Below are 16,521 nucleotides of genomic sequence, written 5' to 3' on the forward strand. Positions count from 1 at the left end.
ACTGACTTTGACTTTTTTTCCTCAAGTAAACTTAAGTCAGGCATTCACGGTACTTGCCATTTTAACACGTATACAGAAATGCATTTATTTAATTTTAAGTGTCTGCATAACACAATCATCTGACTATTTTTTAATAGTAAAATATAAATCTTATAATTTATTGTGTACAACCAGATGAATGAAATCCAACAGCTATCGTGTATTACGGTTTATGTGTTTGTGCCGAATATATTTCCTTTAAAGAACCAACAGTGACCTCTAACGGCGCATTGGTTAGTGTCTTATTTGGGCTTGAGAAATCACGTTTGTAAACCGATAGTAAATATAGTAAAACGACCAGTTATTTCATTTTATTTTCAATAAATTATCACCGAATTTAAAATTCTGATTGAGTGTGACGTTTGTTATCCGAAACGAGCAAGGAAACGGGTAAAAACAATTAGATTTTCTTTTTTTTTATTTCTAAAGTATTGTGGCAAGACGAAGAAACCACACGTTGCTGTGCTAGTGTACGTCTTTACTCTTCGCAAAATTGTCCAAATCATCTAAAGCAAAGGCGCAAGGTTCAAAGCATCAAAGGTTCAGTCTAACATGCCTACTGGGTGAGAGACATGGTCCTAGTGCCCGCATCTGTATTTTTCATATTGACCAGGAGATGGCAGCAGCGTTGCGCCTGAAGACAAGCTTGTGCTCCTTAATGAGCCATTTTGCTCAACAGCTTTATTAAAATAAATAAATAAATAAATAAATAAATAAATAAATAAATAAGACCTTGACCAAAAAAATGACATCAATTTGAACAAGTCTCACATTTTTTTTAAAATGGAAGCTGTTAAGCCACAACTCAAAATCAATGTCTCAATTACATTAGTGATTAAAGTCTTACTTTATTTTTTTTTTTACTTTATTTAGTTTAAATATTTTTTCCCCTCTTTCCTCGTGCTTCAAGTAAATATGCTTCAATTTGATTCACCTATGAGAAATAATATAAACGGACAAAGCTGAGTCGCCGATGGAAGCATTCGTCGACATCCGGCGTCACTTCTGTGTTTTTTGGCAAGTACTTGCGGTGGAAATGTCACAAGCAGAGAAGTGGACCAGAGTGATTACGGGAGACGGGAATCCGTGCTGAACAACTGGTTTATTCGAAGCCAGGCAAATGAGGCAGAGGCAGGGAGGCAGTGCACAGGCAGACTGACCCAGGCCGAGGCAGATTGTTCGTTCGGGTGGCAGAAATCCAGGCGGAGTATCTGATTTGAAGGTGTTTTACACAGGTCTGTATCAGTAGGACAAAGTCACGTGACCGTTCCAGTTTGTGTTCCGTAACACCCCCAATTTTTTGGGGAAAATCAGAGTTGTCTCACCAAATGTGATCAATTATCGTTTTTCTAAAATAATACAGTACATTAAAAAAAATATCACACCAATTACACTGTATGTAAATGTGGACAAATCAATAAGATCTAGAGACGAATCAACAAGAACAAAACAGAAACGACAAAATACAAGACTCATGGAGCCAGTGGAACTAAAAGACAGACAGACATAAGTAGACAGCAATGAAAGACAATGACCTGACAAATAGCTGGAACAAAACTGGGGCTTGATACGTGCACACTAATTAGGAAAACATATGTATGCACAATTTTGATGTTTTTACCTGGAACCAAACAGAATTTGCCAGTTTATTATTCTAGTTACAGTCCCTGCGACCTCCTCTTTTTCCTCCTCCCATTCTCAGTGTGCAACCTATGACACCATGTCAACAACATGATGCACTTTAAGCTTCTTAGGCGCTAATGAAAGTGGGCGCTCAATGTGCGGGAGACAGATGGCTCCTGTCTTGATTAAGTTCTCATTTTCCCGCCTGCAGAAGCTGGCAGACTTTCCTGGGTCAGCCTCACCCCAAGAAGAGGAGCTCATGTGTGAAAGTGCAGCATGCGCTCTGTTCTATTCTTTTTAAAAAAAAATGTAATTCAAACTTTTTGGTTTTGGTGCGAAGGAGTTACACCTGTTATATTTCAGTTTTTTTTTTTTTTTTGCAACTACAATATTTGCGAAGTGTTCGTTTGAATGGATACTACTGAAAGAAGTTCAAGAAGAAATTTGTGTGGTGACTGAACAGCAGCGGAAAAAGTAAGTAAAAGACCACACTTCATGTGGGAAGAACTGCTCATCTCATTAGCCATCTAAGTTTCAGCTTTCAAACAAACTACGTATATCTATCGTACCTCCAGATAAGTGTAAAAAGTTGGCACTATGCAGATCTCCCTGAACAGAGTTGATGGTTTGTATGTAACTGCTGGTTAAGGAGGGGATGTTGTATAAGTGCTGCTATAAATGTAGTTGCTGCTGAAATACTTACCGGATCAATTTGAAATAATATAGGTTAAAAGGGTTGAGTTTCTTTTCGATATAAATGAACAGCCTGATGTAAGTGGCTGTCTTAGTTTATGCGTGACTAATTCGGAGTATGACTTGTTTTCCGAGCCTTGTCCAACTTGTTTTCTGAGCGCAGTGATGTTTATAGCCCAAACAGCTAATGACTCACAATTAAGTGCAAGGAGCCACTCTAACCAAGCTTTTCTTGGATTTCCTCCACCTCCTGCTGGAAGAATCATCACTGCGCACATCTGCACAAACGTGCGCAAGCATCTGAGATTGCATCATTTGTTGTGGTAAAGTCTCTTTTGTTTGCAGGCAAGATGACCTCGGGAAATGTTTCGGCAAGAGCGCTCCGTTGGGGTCTTCTCCTGTTTTGTGTGGCGAGCTTGTGCATCCGGCAAGGGTCTGCTGGCAACCGAAGCTCTAGAGGCGAGACGGGTACGTGGCAGACCTAGCCAGACCAATGCACGGCCCTGGGGGCTCATTAGGGCCGCTGGTCACCTGTTTGGGTGCCCCTTGAGTTTGAGCCTCCAATTCCCTCGGCATGTGAAATGTCTGCCAATAAGTACGGCGCTTGACTAGATCCACCCACTGCACTCCAGCCACAACGCCCTCTTAATCCTTACTATCAATTATTTCTTTTCAACACTTTGTCTGGGTTTCAGAGTTCATTGATGAATTCACATCCGGGTTCCAAGAGTGTTGCTGTGTATGCTGCCATCCAGACGGTTCTGAGTGTAGTCTTAATTATGAAAGCAGGATTTTAGGTTTTAGCCCTCTAATTGCCTGCACAACAATATAAAGGCAGCTTGCCAAGCATCCGCATGAATCATCTGTGGCGTCATAATCAAAACCAGCTTCTCTTTTATTATTCTCCTGTCAGATGAGTTTTTATCTTCATGTGCATTATTGTATTACTTCTATCCATGTGCACTCTGCACTATAAATTGAGACAGATAAGTCCCATCATGTATCTTGCATCTTTTAGTTGTCTGCACTGACTGACTGCCGATGCCTTTCATCCACGTGTTAAGCGCTGTAACTTTGCTTTGTTTGCTTAGCTGTACAGGCTCAGAAATCAGTACTTCCAAACGTCTGTTACACACCTAATACAGTCCTAAAGTACATTTTTCTTTAAAAATAAAAGAATAAATAAACACACACACACACACACACACGCACACACACACACGCACACATGCACGCACGCACACACACACACACACGCACGCGCACACACGCGCACACACACACACACACACACACACACGCGCACACACAAACGAGACTTCATTTAGTCCCAGTCTAAACAGAATGAAATGTACACGTAGATTTATTCTGAATATACTCTCTTGCAAGTGTACTTTTTAATTACATATACATATTATCCATTTTAGACTGGTACCAATTTAAATTTTTTCGAGTACAATGTATTCTTTGTAATTTACATTGAATTTGACATCTGAAAAATCTCTGGGAACACCATCAAACAAAAACTTTGCAAAAAGAATAAGTAAATATAAGTAATAAGTACATTTAGGCAGTTGTGAAATCCAGCTCTGTTTGATAGAGGGAAAAAAAACAAATTACTTATCCAACTGTATGACTTATTCTGTTCAGTGAGTGGCAACTGCTTTGTTGTACTCTATGCCAGTGCCACCCTTCACCAATGTGGCGCCCTAGGTTACTTTGATTGTCATTCCCCTGCCTCGACGATTTACATACGCTTACAAGCGACGTTGAAGTTTTCACACTGCCTCCAATAAAATGTCTCACAGTTAAAAATACTGTATAAAATGGAACATTTTCTTTAGTTCATGGCCATTTCATCGCAGTTCAAACAAATCATGACACCGACTTATTGTCGTAACGTAATTGCACAAACCAAAGAGAGCAACATCACTTTTGTCATTGTTCCACCTGATTTTCTTCTCCCTGCATTTACTGTAGTTTGAGTAATTTTGACATCTTCACACACTTCTCTGGGGTTAGAGAGTGAGTGCTATACCAATCGGCCGAAGGTAGAGTTCATAATTTAGTATGATCATTTCTAGTTATATTTTTTGGACATTGCTTTTTTTAATCATTCTCAGTGGTCTCGTGTTCACAGTTAGTTGCCAATTTGGGCAGCTACTCCACTTGAAAGAGGTTCTCTTACGCACAAAAGATTTTATCTGGATTTTTCACTGGTCGAGTTATATTTGTCTTTTGCCTCTTTTCATCTTAACCTTCCTGTAGTTTGATAGTTCAGAAAGATGTTTTATCCCTTATGTTATTCACTGACAATGACTTGCATTAAGTGTATTGGCTTTTGTATAGAAGTATAGTAAAGTATAGAAGTATAGTAAAAGAAACACACTCATTTTTTTTTAAACTTCAGAGCAGCTTTAGTTTAACTTGTTTCACTTTTTGCCAAAACAAATGAGGGTGGCTGTTGTAATGCTTGTTGTTTTAAAACGTTTTGGTTTAAAAACAAATAATGCCATATTGATACTGTCCTTATTGTCCGTTTATATCAGAGGTGGGCCATCAGGGCGAGCAAGGCCTTCTCTGCTGGCCTAACATAACCTGACATCATTATCCTAACTATAATAATTATAACAACTATAATTAGTCAATTTCATTTTAAATTCACTTTTACTATATATATATATATATATATATATATATATATATATATATATATATATATATATTTTTTTTTTTTTTCCATTTATGAAGATATTCTCCATATTCTGTTCTTTTCGTGTCATATTGTATCTATTTGGTTACGCTCCTTCTAGTGTTGTAGTTTTAAGTTGGAGTTTTTAACCAATTAGAATTCCGCTAACTTGTCGCCAGGGTTTATGTAATCTGCTCTAGCCAGAAGCCAGGGCATTCGCACCAACAAGGCGCGAGCTTCTGCGCAAGCGCAGGTGGATATGTGAGCGGCCAGTATAACTTAATAGACATCTGCAATAGCAAATCGAGTCATAAGATCGCCATCTATCGGGCTCACATTGAACATAACGTGAGTGGATGCTCACTGCAGGAAGGCGGTGCAATGCTTAACAAGCAAGCTACGCAGTGCTGGCTTTGGCTAGAGGCGTAGCGTAGCTATTAACAAACCGGTCCCGAGTTGGCCATATTTGTGAGTGGGCTACCAGAGGTGTGAGCTAACCCCGGCAAATAGTTCTGCTGGGAGTGCCTTTTGTTTGCAAAGGATCGATTTGGTGTTTGGAGCTACACTGGATTTGCAAATTTCAATTATTTTACCCCTGTGCACACACTTTGCAAACTATACACATTGCATTTTTTCCCAAATCTTTTAAATGCATTTAAGGGCGTAATAATTAAAGTTATTTATGAATATTTTTTTTTCCTTCAACCACTCAAATTGTTCAGCGGCATCGGTTTTATGCATACATACTCTATGTAGCTCTAAATTCATTAACACCCACAAAAAGAAAAGAGAAAAATAGGATGGTCTGTCTTTGTAGTCTGTGATGACACTTTAAGACATAGCCAATAACTGGTCTCTATCGCCACTTACTGTCTTGAGGTGAAACACGAGTCAACAAAAAATGTTCTGTTTGCTGACAGTTTGAACGCCGCTCAATAGAATGTTACAAAAATCACAGGAAAATCAAAGTAATAAATCCTACTAAAATGCATTTCGAAAATTGTAATTATAATGGTTTTAAATGGTCCAAAATTTGGACAGTGATTATTTTTGTACACAAAATCTCACACATCAAGCTGCAATCACATAGAAATGTCAGAATTGTTGCATTTTGAAATTTTACATGTTTCATGTGCTGGAAACTTTAGCTCCTGTTTCCATTTTTCCATTGATTCTTTAATGATATCGTTAAAAAAAAAAAAAAAAAAAAATCGAAGGAATTTCCATAATTTGTAACGTAATGCCACAAGGGTTAACCAAGGCGGCAAGGAGGCGCCAAAGCACGACTGGACACACGCGCTACGGTGCTTTTAAAAACTGCTTGGGACATCTGAGTGTAATATACAGTATTGTACATCTGAGTTCTTGGGTAAAGAGAGCTCCTCAATGCACTACGGTGCTTTCAACAAAAACTTTTGGGAATACCCAAGTGGATACACTTTACACCTCAGGGCCAAGAGATAGAGCGTGAAGAGGTAAGGAAATATCGGGAGGTTTTGAAAAGACTGATCGACTGTGACCGTCGTTTGTTTTGGTCCGTGCAAACCTTTTCTCTATTTATTGTTTCATTTGTAATATGCTTGTGTTATTTTATTTTGTTCACAATCAATTCGTAATAAAGAAATAAAATGATGTTCTTATTAGATAGAAATGCGATTTCTAATTTGGACTGTCATTTGGATGTTATTATTCCTAAAGGAAATTCATTCAACTAACTTGTGGCAGTGTGTCAAGAGGTCAAAGAATGCAGAATTCATGTGAAAACGACAGAAAAAAAATCACTGTCGGCAAAAATCAGATGGGGATTTAGTAATACAAATAATTTTCGTCAGCTCTCCTGATGGCCTTTCACAGCAAACGAGCATGCCACCAAATCTCGCTTGTGTGTCACGGCCATGAATGACGACACTTCGTTGTCTTCTATTCATCCCCAATGTGTGCTTAAACTCTGCACTCTCCAAATTCTCCTTTTTGAAGTGTCATCAAAAGAGAGGACAGGGACTTGCGAAGTGGTTGCGGCCCATCGTTGCTGCAATAAGAACAAGATTGAAGAACGCTCTCAGACCGTCAAGTGCTCCTGCTTCCAAGGACACGTCGCAGGGACAACAAGGGCGCTGCCCTCTTGCGTTGAAGGTCATTGTGCTACTCACTTTCTCATGATAATCATTAAATGAGTCAAAGTTGTTTTGTTTAAAATGACCAATTCTCTGCCCATCCATGAGATCTCACTCCCTCCCCTCAACAATTAAATAATAAATAAATAAATAAACAAAAGATGGATATAATTTGAAAGGAGTAGTTTACTATGTTCATATGTTCTAACTCCTGACGATTATAATGTTCATCAGGCCTGACCCAAATGCACAAGCACGTCTACAAATACAGTCCTAAAAGTGTTTCTTTTAGAATCCCTAGAAATATTGTTTACACAATGGCATTTTTGGAACTTTTATAAGATGTGGGGCCCGGCTCATTTTAACATGAGCAAAAGAAAAAAAAGCAATATAAATCAATTTTCAACAACCTCATTATTTTTTACAGCGTTTATACGGGTTGCAACTTAGTCTGCTACAGAAAAAAAAAGTGCATCAAAGTGCCTGAAACTAAACTAAAAAAAAAAAAAAAAAAATTTCAATTTCTATTTTATTACAATCACACTTCTCAAGACAAAAACAAAGCCTTTTCCCTGGGTTCATCCGCGCCAACTACTGGCATCACCTGGAGGGGCTCCCCTTCATTTGAGGAGCACTGGTCTAGTCGACAGTGTTGGGGGCGGCGTTGTGCCTGTCTGGGTGTTTCCGCAGCAGGGCTTGCCTTGCCCCCAGTTTAATGATCATTCAGTCACAAAGAGAAAACACACACAAAAAAAGGGCACGTCCAAATTTTCGTGTCGGTGCAAGTCTAGTTCAGCATTCATTTTATTTCTTTATTTTATTTTATTTCACCCCATGACGCCTGTTAATTTGGTTGCAAACACTAGACTAGGTTTTAGACTACTTTAAAGGTAGTTATGATAATGAAGTGGTTATCAACATTTTTTCAACGATGTATCCCCTGTTAAATATTTTTTCAGCCATATATCCCCGAACCTGCACAAAGATTTTGGATGGAAAAAAAAAAGACTTAAAAGAGAGTGCTGTGCCTAATCCTAATGATTGATTAATCTTTGGAAATACAGTTGTAGTGGTAGGCTTGGATTGTATATTTTTATACGTTAAATTATGTATGTTATTCCGCAACAAAAGATTGGTCATGTAACATTAATTTTATTTCTGGCTGGAAATTGTTTGACTACTGATAATTTGTCACTACTGATAATGTGCATCCGTATAAAACTGAAAAAAACAAAGGCATATAACATTTTGCATACAACATTGTCCCTGTGTGTCCTGCAATTGGTTGGCAAGCAGTTCAGGGTGTCACCCCCCCATTTTGTTTTTTGCACAAGCTATTTTCATCCACTATATTGTTTCTATGACTACTCAACGGCCACAGAAGAGAAAGGCTGACTGCAGAAGTCATTTATACATGTCAGACATATACATCCTAAACTTTTTACCTCAAAATAGCATGATAAAGATTAATAAAGATCAGGTATTTTGTGTTTTTTTTTGTTTTCCCCCCACCACAACACTAACTTGCCTACATTGCTTTATGGTCACTGCTCTCATTTAAAATGTGCCTTTGTGTCATATATCCTGCAGCCTCTATCGTGCGTCAGAAGTGGTGGTGTCAGATGAAGCCGTGCGTAGAAGGGGAGGAGTGCCGAGTGCTTCCTGACCTGACTGGCTGGTCATGCATCTCTGGGAACAAAGTGAAGACCACCAAGGTGAGGAACAGTGAAAAAACACCAAATATTTTTGCTTTCGACATGCCGTGGCACAGCGCAATGGGCAATCCCCCTTCCTTATTGCATTGCTTGCAAATTAAAGTCATCCGGAATACTTATTACACCATAAACTCTGCTTTTGAAAGAGAAGGATCAAGAGTAAAACGTGGTCACTGCTCCCAGTGGCCACATCTGCTCCCTATCTCTCAGACAAACAAAGACTAACTCTGTAATCTGAAGAATGATGGGGCAAGGACAGACATGGAAAAAATAAAAGCTGTAAACTAATACTGTGCAGCAAAACCCGTGTAATTTAATCTGACGAGCATTTAGAAATGTGCTTTCCCTTAAATTGCCTTTTTGTTGAGCTGTTGTAGATTGTCTGTGACACAGGGGCAAACCAGCACACACAGCCGTGCTTGCCTTGATCAAAAGGGACCCACTTGTCTTGCGACTTTGTATACCATCCGGCGGTAGAGTGGGTGCAAAAAAGCTAATCCAATGGATGTTTTGAATTGTTACTAAGTTACTCTTATTATGTTTGGTTTGGTTCTTTTGCAGCGTTCTGTACTGTCTGATTGTGCAGCAGGTTTTCCACAAAAAATGAAAACATGTTTTTACCGTGAGACCAGCCTAACCCCGAAGTTGAGAAGGTATTTTTTTTTTTTTCTGCTGTAAGGCATTACAGTCGAACCTCTATATAGTGAACCTCTACAAAGTGAATCTCTCTTCATAGTGAACGAATCTTTACGGTCCCTTGCAAAACAGCTATATTTGACGTGTATGTAAAACCTCCTCATAGGGAAACTCCACATAGTGAATAATCTCTTCATAGTGATGCTATTAGTCAGTCCCTTGACAGCATCTACCTCTATATTGTGAATATCTGAACTTATCGAAAATTGTGAAGTTGTAAAATTGGGCGCACTGTCGGGATTTCCTCCCTGCCTAGCCGCTCTCGCGCGCCGCGACTTTCTCTTGCATTTTCACTTCGTCCGCCGTCCACTGCGCACGCGTTTCTCCGCTGGTCATCCCTCCGAAAATTCTAAGATGTCGGAATCTGCCGTGAAAAGTAGACATACCGTGCAACCTCGTATTGACAGTTACTTTCTCCGCGCTGATGACATGCACTGATCATGTTTTATTATGATCATATATTCATTAACTATTGTTGAATAATAATAAAGATATTTGTTCAATGTAAAATGTTTTTACATTAGTTTTACCGCATTAGATTTTAGTGTTTAAACAACTTAAGTTGTTTAATGTACATTTATTTACATATTTATTTTTAAAAAAACGTATATAAAATTATTTACATATTTATTAAAAAATTATTCACATATTTCATCAATGAATTCTGAACATTTTAGGAAAACCTCTATAAAGTGAATCTCTCTTCATAGTGAACTTCTCTCCTCGGACCCTTGAAGTTCACTATGTAGAGGTTCGACTGTAATTGTTTTTCTAGAGACTTTTACTCTGGTGAAAAGGCGGTAATGACGCAATTAATATTAATTTGCAATTGTTATTTTTAGTGGCTCCAACATTACATTAGATAGAAGAACTGGCTGCCGTTTTACAATGGTTGCGGGCATATAGCGTCTTTGGGATGTAGGCGAGGCACTCCCTGAACTGGTAGCCAGCCAGTCGCAGGGTACACAGACATGTAAACACCACGCAAACCTTACAGTAAATGGGTTAAATTCTGTAATTAAATGGTATACCTCTAAATGCATTGCATTCTAATTACAATGCAATTTATTCAAAGGGGATCATTTATGGCGGAAATAATTTGTTTTCGTGTTGGAGGCTTAACTCTTACATGTAAAAACATGTCTGTCATTAATCAAAACGAACGCGATGATGAACATGACTTCTTTATCGTGTGCTACTAATGATCCTGCTTAGAATTTATGGTAAATATACACGTTAAGGTTTTAGTATTTGAGGGGATGTTTTTACAAGTTTTTTCTCCTCTCTAATTAAAACGCTGATATGAATCTTAGACAGGCCTGATGATCATTTCCCAGACTAGCAACTACTGTTGCGTAGAGAGAGGGTGGCTGATCACGCGAGAGAGAGGAAGGAGAACGAAAATAAAAGTGGCGGTTGAGACCGACGCTGCCTTCCCGCTGCCGTTTGTGCCGATTGCGAGCGCCGCTTCGAGCCGTCCTGCGAGGGCTATTTACCCAAACGGGCAAATCCGGCCCTGGGAATGAGTTTTCCCCCAAATCCTGTGTCGACGGCCACCGGATGAACGGCAACGGATAACAATCCAATAAATTCGGTTCTTCTATATTGTTAAGCAAGTTCCTGTTTGGATGTGTAATGGAGGTGAAATCTGCAATGGCCCTGAAGTGCAAATCCTTTAAACAAATAAACTAACCAAATAAAAACAGGGGAAACAACGTGAAATTTGGATGTTCATCATTCATTTTGAGAGTCCCTGTTCCAAAGACTCATAAACCATTAACTCCCGAGCTAGTTGTGATTATTCGGACATATTTATACCATCGTAGCATTGCTGTGTTCCCTTCAAAATTGAGGGCAGCCAGGGCCCGGCATGAAGTTTCTCTCCTACTCTTATCAGGTGGAAGCCCAATTTCTCTTTCCTTTCTACAATAGCATCTCTTAGTACTTTATCCAGAATGATAACAAACAAGTATGGGGCAAGAGTTTTGCCCTGCAGTAAACCTGGCAGGATTGCAAATAGATCAGTTTCCCTGTCTAGAGATATCACTTCTGCCACGGTGCTTTCAAACATCCTCTCTTCAGTGTCAATTATCTGTGTGGGGATTCCACACGGGATTTTCACATTTCACATCCTGTGTGGATGGTGTTGGAGGCTTTTTTTTGCATTCAATGAAAGTGATGATTGCATGACAGTTGCTGGTCTTTCTCCCTATTACGTTCTGTGTAACATCGAGAACGAGAATATCTCCCGCAGTTTTCCATACATAAACCATTTTGATTTCTTCTCGTTCTCTGTTCAACATGCTCAGGTTCGTTCAGTGATTCTCAATTAAACCTTGCAAAGCCCCACCTAGTTGAGAGATAACATTTGGTGCGCACCCACTTGCCACGCCGACCGTAAATAATATTAGACAATAATCTATAAAAAAAATGCAAAAATATACCTTAAACTGTATCCTTTTTAACAATGGCACAAGGAAAAGGCATATATATATATATATATATATATATATATATATATATATATATATATATATATATAAACTTTCAGCCATGAAAACTACTTTTTTGCAGCACTTATTCAGCAGAAAATAGGCAGAAAAAACAACAAGTATATCAAAGTACCTGAAAAAGATGCCAATCCCCAGTTTATCACAATTACACTTCACATAGCAAAACAAATCCTTTTGCCTGGGGTCATGCTGATACTGTATTTCACAAACTAAGGCTGTTTAAGGCACACGGGTGAAGTGAAAACCATCACAGGCGACTACCTGTTGAAGCGCATTGAGAGAATACCAGGAGTGTGCAAAGCACTAACCAAAGGGCAGGGTGGCAGTTTTGAAGAAACTACTACAGGGGTAGGGAAATCCAATTCCTCAAGGGCTGTATCCTGCCTTTTTTCCATCTTCCTCACTTCCAACACATCCGATTCAAATGATCAGGATTGTAATCAGGCTTCCACGGAGCTTGCTGATCAGGCAGGCAATGGGAGAGACGATGATGATGGAAGAGAGACACATTGAAAACAGACCGCATACATATTTAACTTGTATAGTCTATGGTTATGTTTTGTTTTTAGGTGGCTCGGTAGCAAGCTGGGCTTCGTAGCGGCTCCTTCCACCGATCAGAGTTAAGAAGGCAAACTCAAGTACCTCTGGACCCGGGGACTAATGGAGTCACAACGAATACACCACACTAAGTAAACAGCAGGAACATTTCTCAATATTTCTTGTGTTTAGTCAGACAAAGTCAGAGTAATCCTGTATTGGACAAAGTTTTTTTTAAAGTTCACTCAGTAGTGCAAATGTTAAGCATTGTGTGCATTCATTCAAAGGTGAGATGGGACTGCTGCCAGACACTACAAAAGAACGCTTATGATTTTCAGAAGGCTCCAACCAGTGGCTTTGTGGCTTGCAGCGTCCATCAAAACACAAAAATACTGTAAAATGTATAAGGTTTATAACAACGAACAATGCTACGGACACACTTGAAGTTCGATAAAGAGGTCAGGTCCCTTTGGACGAGGAAGAGGTGCTCTCAAAAACAGTGCTGCCCTGAAACATATGCACGCACACAGGCTGCCTTCAGACTGCAGAATGGATGGGCCACCGGACAAGCATGCAGACATTAAGGCGATGCAAAACAAGGACTGTTTGAAATGCTAATCGTGGAGAGAAAAGCGATGAGGAGCTTCTTCACTGTTGAGAGTATTTACATCACGCTTTTGTTTATCTCACCAAACACAGCACTCCTGCGAAGGGAACTCAACTCATTGTAATGGCGGCGAACATTCAAGATTTTATGCCTAGGAGCAAAGTGTATCCACAAACAAAATGGTTTGCGTTATTACTACTTCATCTTCTAGATTAATTATATTATATTGTCTTTGTTGTCCATGTGAAGTTTAGCCACTGTTTGCATTTTACGTGTCTTTACTGAAACAAATAACACAAAAAAGACAACTACTTGTCATTATATATATATATATATATATATATTTTCTTATTTAACGTTAAATCATTTCAAAACCCTCTTCTCACTGGAACCTCTTTGTTGAAGTTGAATGATCTGTGAAGTCATGCCCTTTGCAACAGTTGATGCTGAGCTGAATGGGTCCCTGACACAGTCAAGGCTGAATAGAAATAAAATCCCATCTTCCCCTCAAGAGTTTTCAAATGTTTAACTATTGCCTCACACAGTGCAGCAGTATTAACATCTTGCCATTATTGGTGAGTGGGAACATTTCAAGATTTCCACTTTCCGCATGCTGCTTCCAGAGTTGCACCTTTGAACGGAATCCATTTATTTGATCCATACTTATAAGTATGTTTTCGTTTCATCCTTTCATTTGTGTGAACAGTTCATTCAGATGATGGAAAATATCTGCCAAGTTTGCCAGCTTTGCTCACCACTCATCCAGTAACGTGCGGTGAGCTTCATGGCTGGGGAGACACTGACGTCATCGATCAGATTTACAAACATCATGCGAGCCCTGCAGATTAGCGTATTCACACATTTCATCGGCAGCGGTTACGTTTAAAGTACAATACTGTATCTGCATTCTTTAAGCCAGGGGTGTCAAACTTGCTTTAGCTTGCGGGCCGCATAGAGAAAACCTATTTTCAAGTGGGCCTGACCAATAAAATCACGGTATATATTTTTATCACTTTAAGATAGCAACTTCATATTCATTGGTCTTTTTAGATACTGTCCAAAATAGTACAAGCACAACATAAATATTAATAATATAATATTTTACCATTACGGTTAATGATAAAACATTGTCTTGGATATCACCAATGTTGCCCTCCTGTAGGTCAATTTCCTCAGTCTGGATCATCTTGCCTCTTTTTGAGACTATCCTGCCACACTTATCCAATCCAAATGACATCCTTATGTCATCGCTGTAGATCCTGGTGGTGTGGATCGGTGAGTCTATTTCTCACTCATTCTTGGCATACAGCTTGACGTCATCCATGAGAAGCAGGTGGCTGATTGTTGCCCCACTTCGTAATCTGTACCCGAACCTGACTGTAGAACAGCAGGGGTGAGATCGCCTTGGAAGCGCATCGCCTTGGTATATGCCGCATTAGATGTTGACTTGGGCAATGGGCTTTGAATTAGCCTCTGGAGTCGTCTTCCACATTTCCATTGAGTTCTCAATGAAGGTCCTTTGGTTCCTGTTGATCTTATACAGTTCCAGACATTCCAGTGTCCATGTGTGCCGCATTGAGCCGTAGGCTTTCTTGTAGTCAATCCAGGCAGTGCACAGGTTGGTCTGTCTCTTCTTACAGTCTCGGGCGACTGTTCTATCAACCGGTAGCTGGTGCTTGGCTCTCCTGGTGTTACTGCCAATTCCTCTCCGTGCCTCACTCATGTATTGAGCCACATGCTTGATCATTTTTACCGCAACGATGCCTGACAGAGCCCTCCATGTTGTGTGGAGACAGGTGATTGGCCGGGAGTTGGATGGGATGGGTCCCTTCTCGGGGTCCTTCCTGATTAGGACTCTTCTGCCTTGGATTAGCCACATTGGGTGAGTCCCATCCCCAAACAACTGGTTCATCTGCGCTGCTCAGCGCTCATGGTGTGCAGTTAGCTTTTTCAGTCAGTACGTATGGATCATGTCGGAGCCAGGTGCTGTACACCTCTTCATCTTTGACACTCTTTCTTGTTAGGCCAGCAGGAAAGGCCTTGCTGGCCCCGGTGACCCACCACTGCTGAGAGTCATTTTTAAGAGTGACTATGATTCATCATGCTCAGGCGAAGCTCACTGGTTTTCTCAAATATTAAAGCTCACTAAAAACAGAACAAAGGTTTAAAAAAAAAACAATGAAGCCACATAACACCCAAGCAATTGCATACACTCGAACACATGCAAACTTTGCAGTGTTTTAAAATAATAACTATATCATGAAATCAAAACAGTGCACACCAAGTTGAGTGATTGAAATTGGAGGCTTCTAAGATCCTATTCCTGGCCCCAGCTCATATCCCGCTGCATTGCTTAGCAACAAAAAAGTGAAGTGCATGTACAGCACGAAATATCCTACAAATTATACCTAATGAGCATGTCAAAGGCAAAATGAAAGCAATGCCTTTACATTTAATGGCATCAATTTCTTTCAAGTCACAATGCCATTGCACATTCTAAATGGTTTTGCATTAATGAACCTTAAACTTTGTATAAGAACAATTTGCCCCTTTTAATCAGCGTTGTTAATTCGTCATATGATTCTTTTTTTTCCTGTCCAAAATCTTCCACTTGTGTTGACTTGACATGCGGTAAACGAGATTTTCATGGTTGTTTTACATTAAAATCCCAAAAAAAAAGAATACATTCAAAGATACATGACATCTATGGAAGAGTTCTTTTCTTCTTTTGTGGGAAAAAACAAAGTATAATTCTTTACAGCTGTACTCAGTTTTCAGGTACTGTATCTTTACTTTTATTGTATTTATTTATAGCTCATATGTACCATTTGGACAATGGGAATTCGACTTCGGCAGTCACTGAAACAAAGAGACGGGCATGGGAGGAGTTCGGCAAGGCCATTGAAAGCCACTTCCGGATGGCTTCCAGGATGGCTTCTGGTCCACTTAGACATCTCAGAAGGGGAAAGCAGAACCCCATTAGCACTGTGCATAGCGGTGATGGTGCGCTGTTGACCTCGACCTGGCCTATCATGAGTTGGTTGGGAGAACCATTGGTACACACTACCTAGAACTAGCGTGGCTCTGTTGAGAAGCCATGTTTATTTCCTCACATGTGTTTCATTTCTTGAAATAAATTTCATTTAAAATGGTTAGTTATTTAAGTTTGTTCATTGCTTTACTTGAATAACCGAATTCCATGAAAAATCAAGTTGAGAATAAAGTTCAGTGTAGGCCTCAAGAATTAATAATAATAATAATAATAATAATAATAATAATAATAATAATAATA

General features: G+C 39.5%; 1 protein-coding gene across 5 annotated transcripts; it reads left to right on the plus strand.

Annotated features, from left to right (window-relative positions):
* Positions 1-1,731: 1,731 nt before the first annotated feature.
* On the plus strand, positions 1,732-16,381 carry LOC148427976 (chemokine-like protein TAFA-4). Of its 5 annotated transcripts, none has more exons than XM_088408272.1 (6): positions 1,732-2,136; positions 2,701-2,823; positions 7,025-7,180; positions 8,752-8,876; positions 9,438-9,529; positions 16,044-16,239. In XM_088408272.1, the coding sequence occupies exons 2-6, from the start codon at positions 2,706-2,708 to the stop codon at positions 16,090-16,092; spliced, it is 540 nt and encodes a 179-aa protein (XP_088264398.1). In that variant the 5' UTR covers positions 1,732-2,136; positions 2,701-2,705; the 3' UTR covers positions 16,093-16,239. The 5 variants fall into 5 exon arrangements, 3 of the variants coding, with proteins under 3 accessions (XP_088264398.1, XP_088264397.1, XP_088264399.1); XR_015864835.1 differs by lacking the exon at positions 9,438-9,529 and adding an exon at positions 12,655-12,774 and having other exon boundaries at positions 1,779-2,136; positions 16,044-16,171; XR_015864834.1 differs by lacking the exons at positions 9,438-9,529; positions 16,044-16,239 and adding exons at positions 12,655-12,774; positions 12,910-13,740 and having other exon boundaries at positions 1,779-2,136.
* The last annotated feature ends 140 nt before the right edge of the window (positions 16,382-16,521 follow it).

This window comes from Hippichthys cyanospilos, chromosome 2, assembly GCF_059441005.1.
Source record: "Hippichthys cyanospilos isolate Australia breed blue-spotted pipefish chromosome 2, RoL_Hcya_1.0, whole genome shotgun sequence".
NCBI classification, from domain to species: Eukaryota; Metazoa; Chordata; class Actinopteri; order Syngnathiformes; family Syngnathidae; genus Hippichthys; species Hippichthys cyanospilos.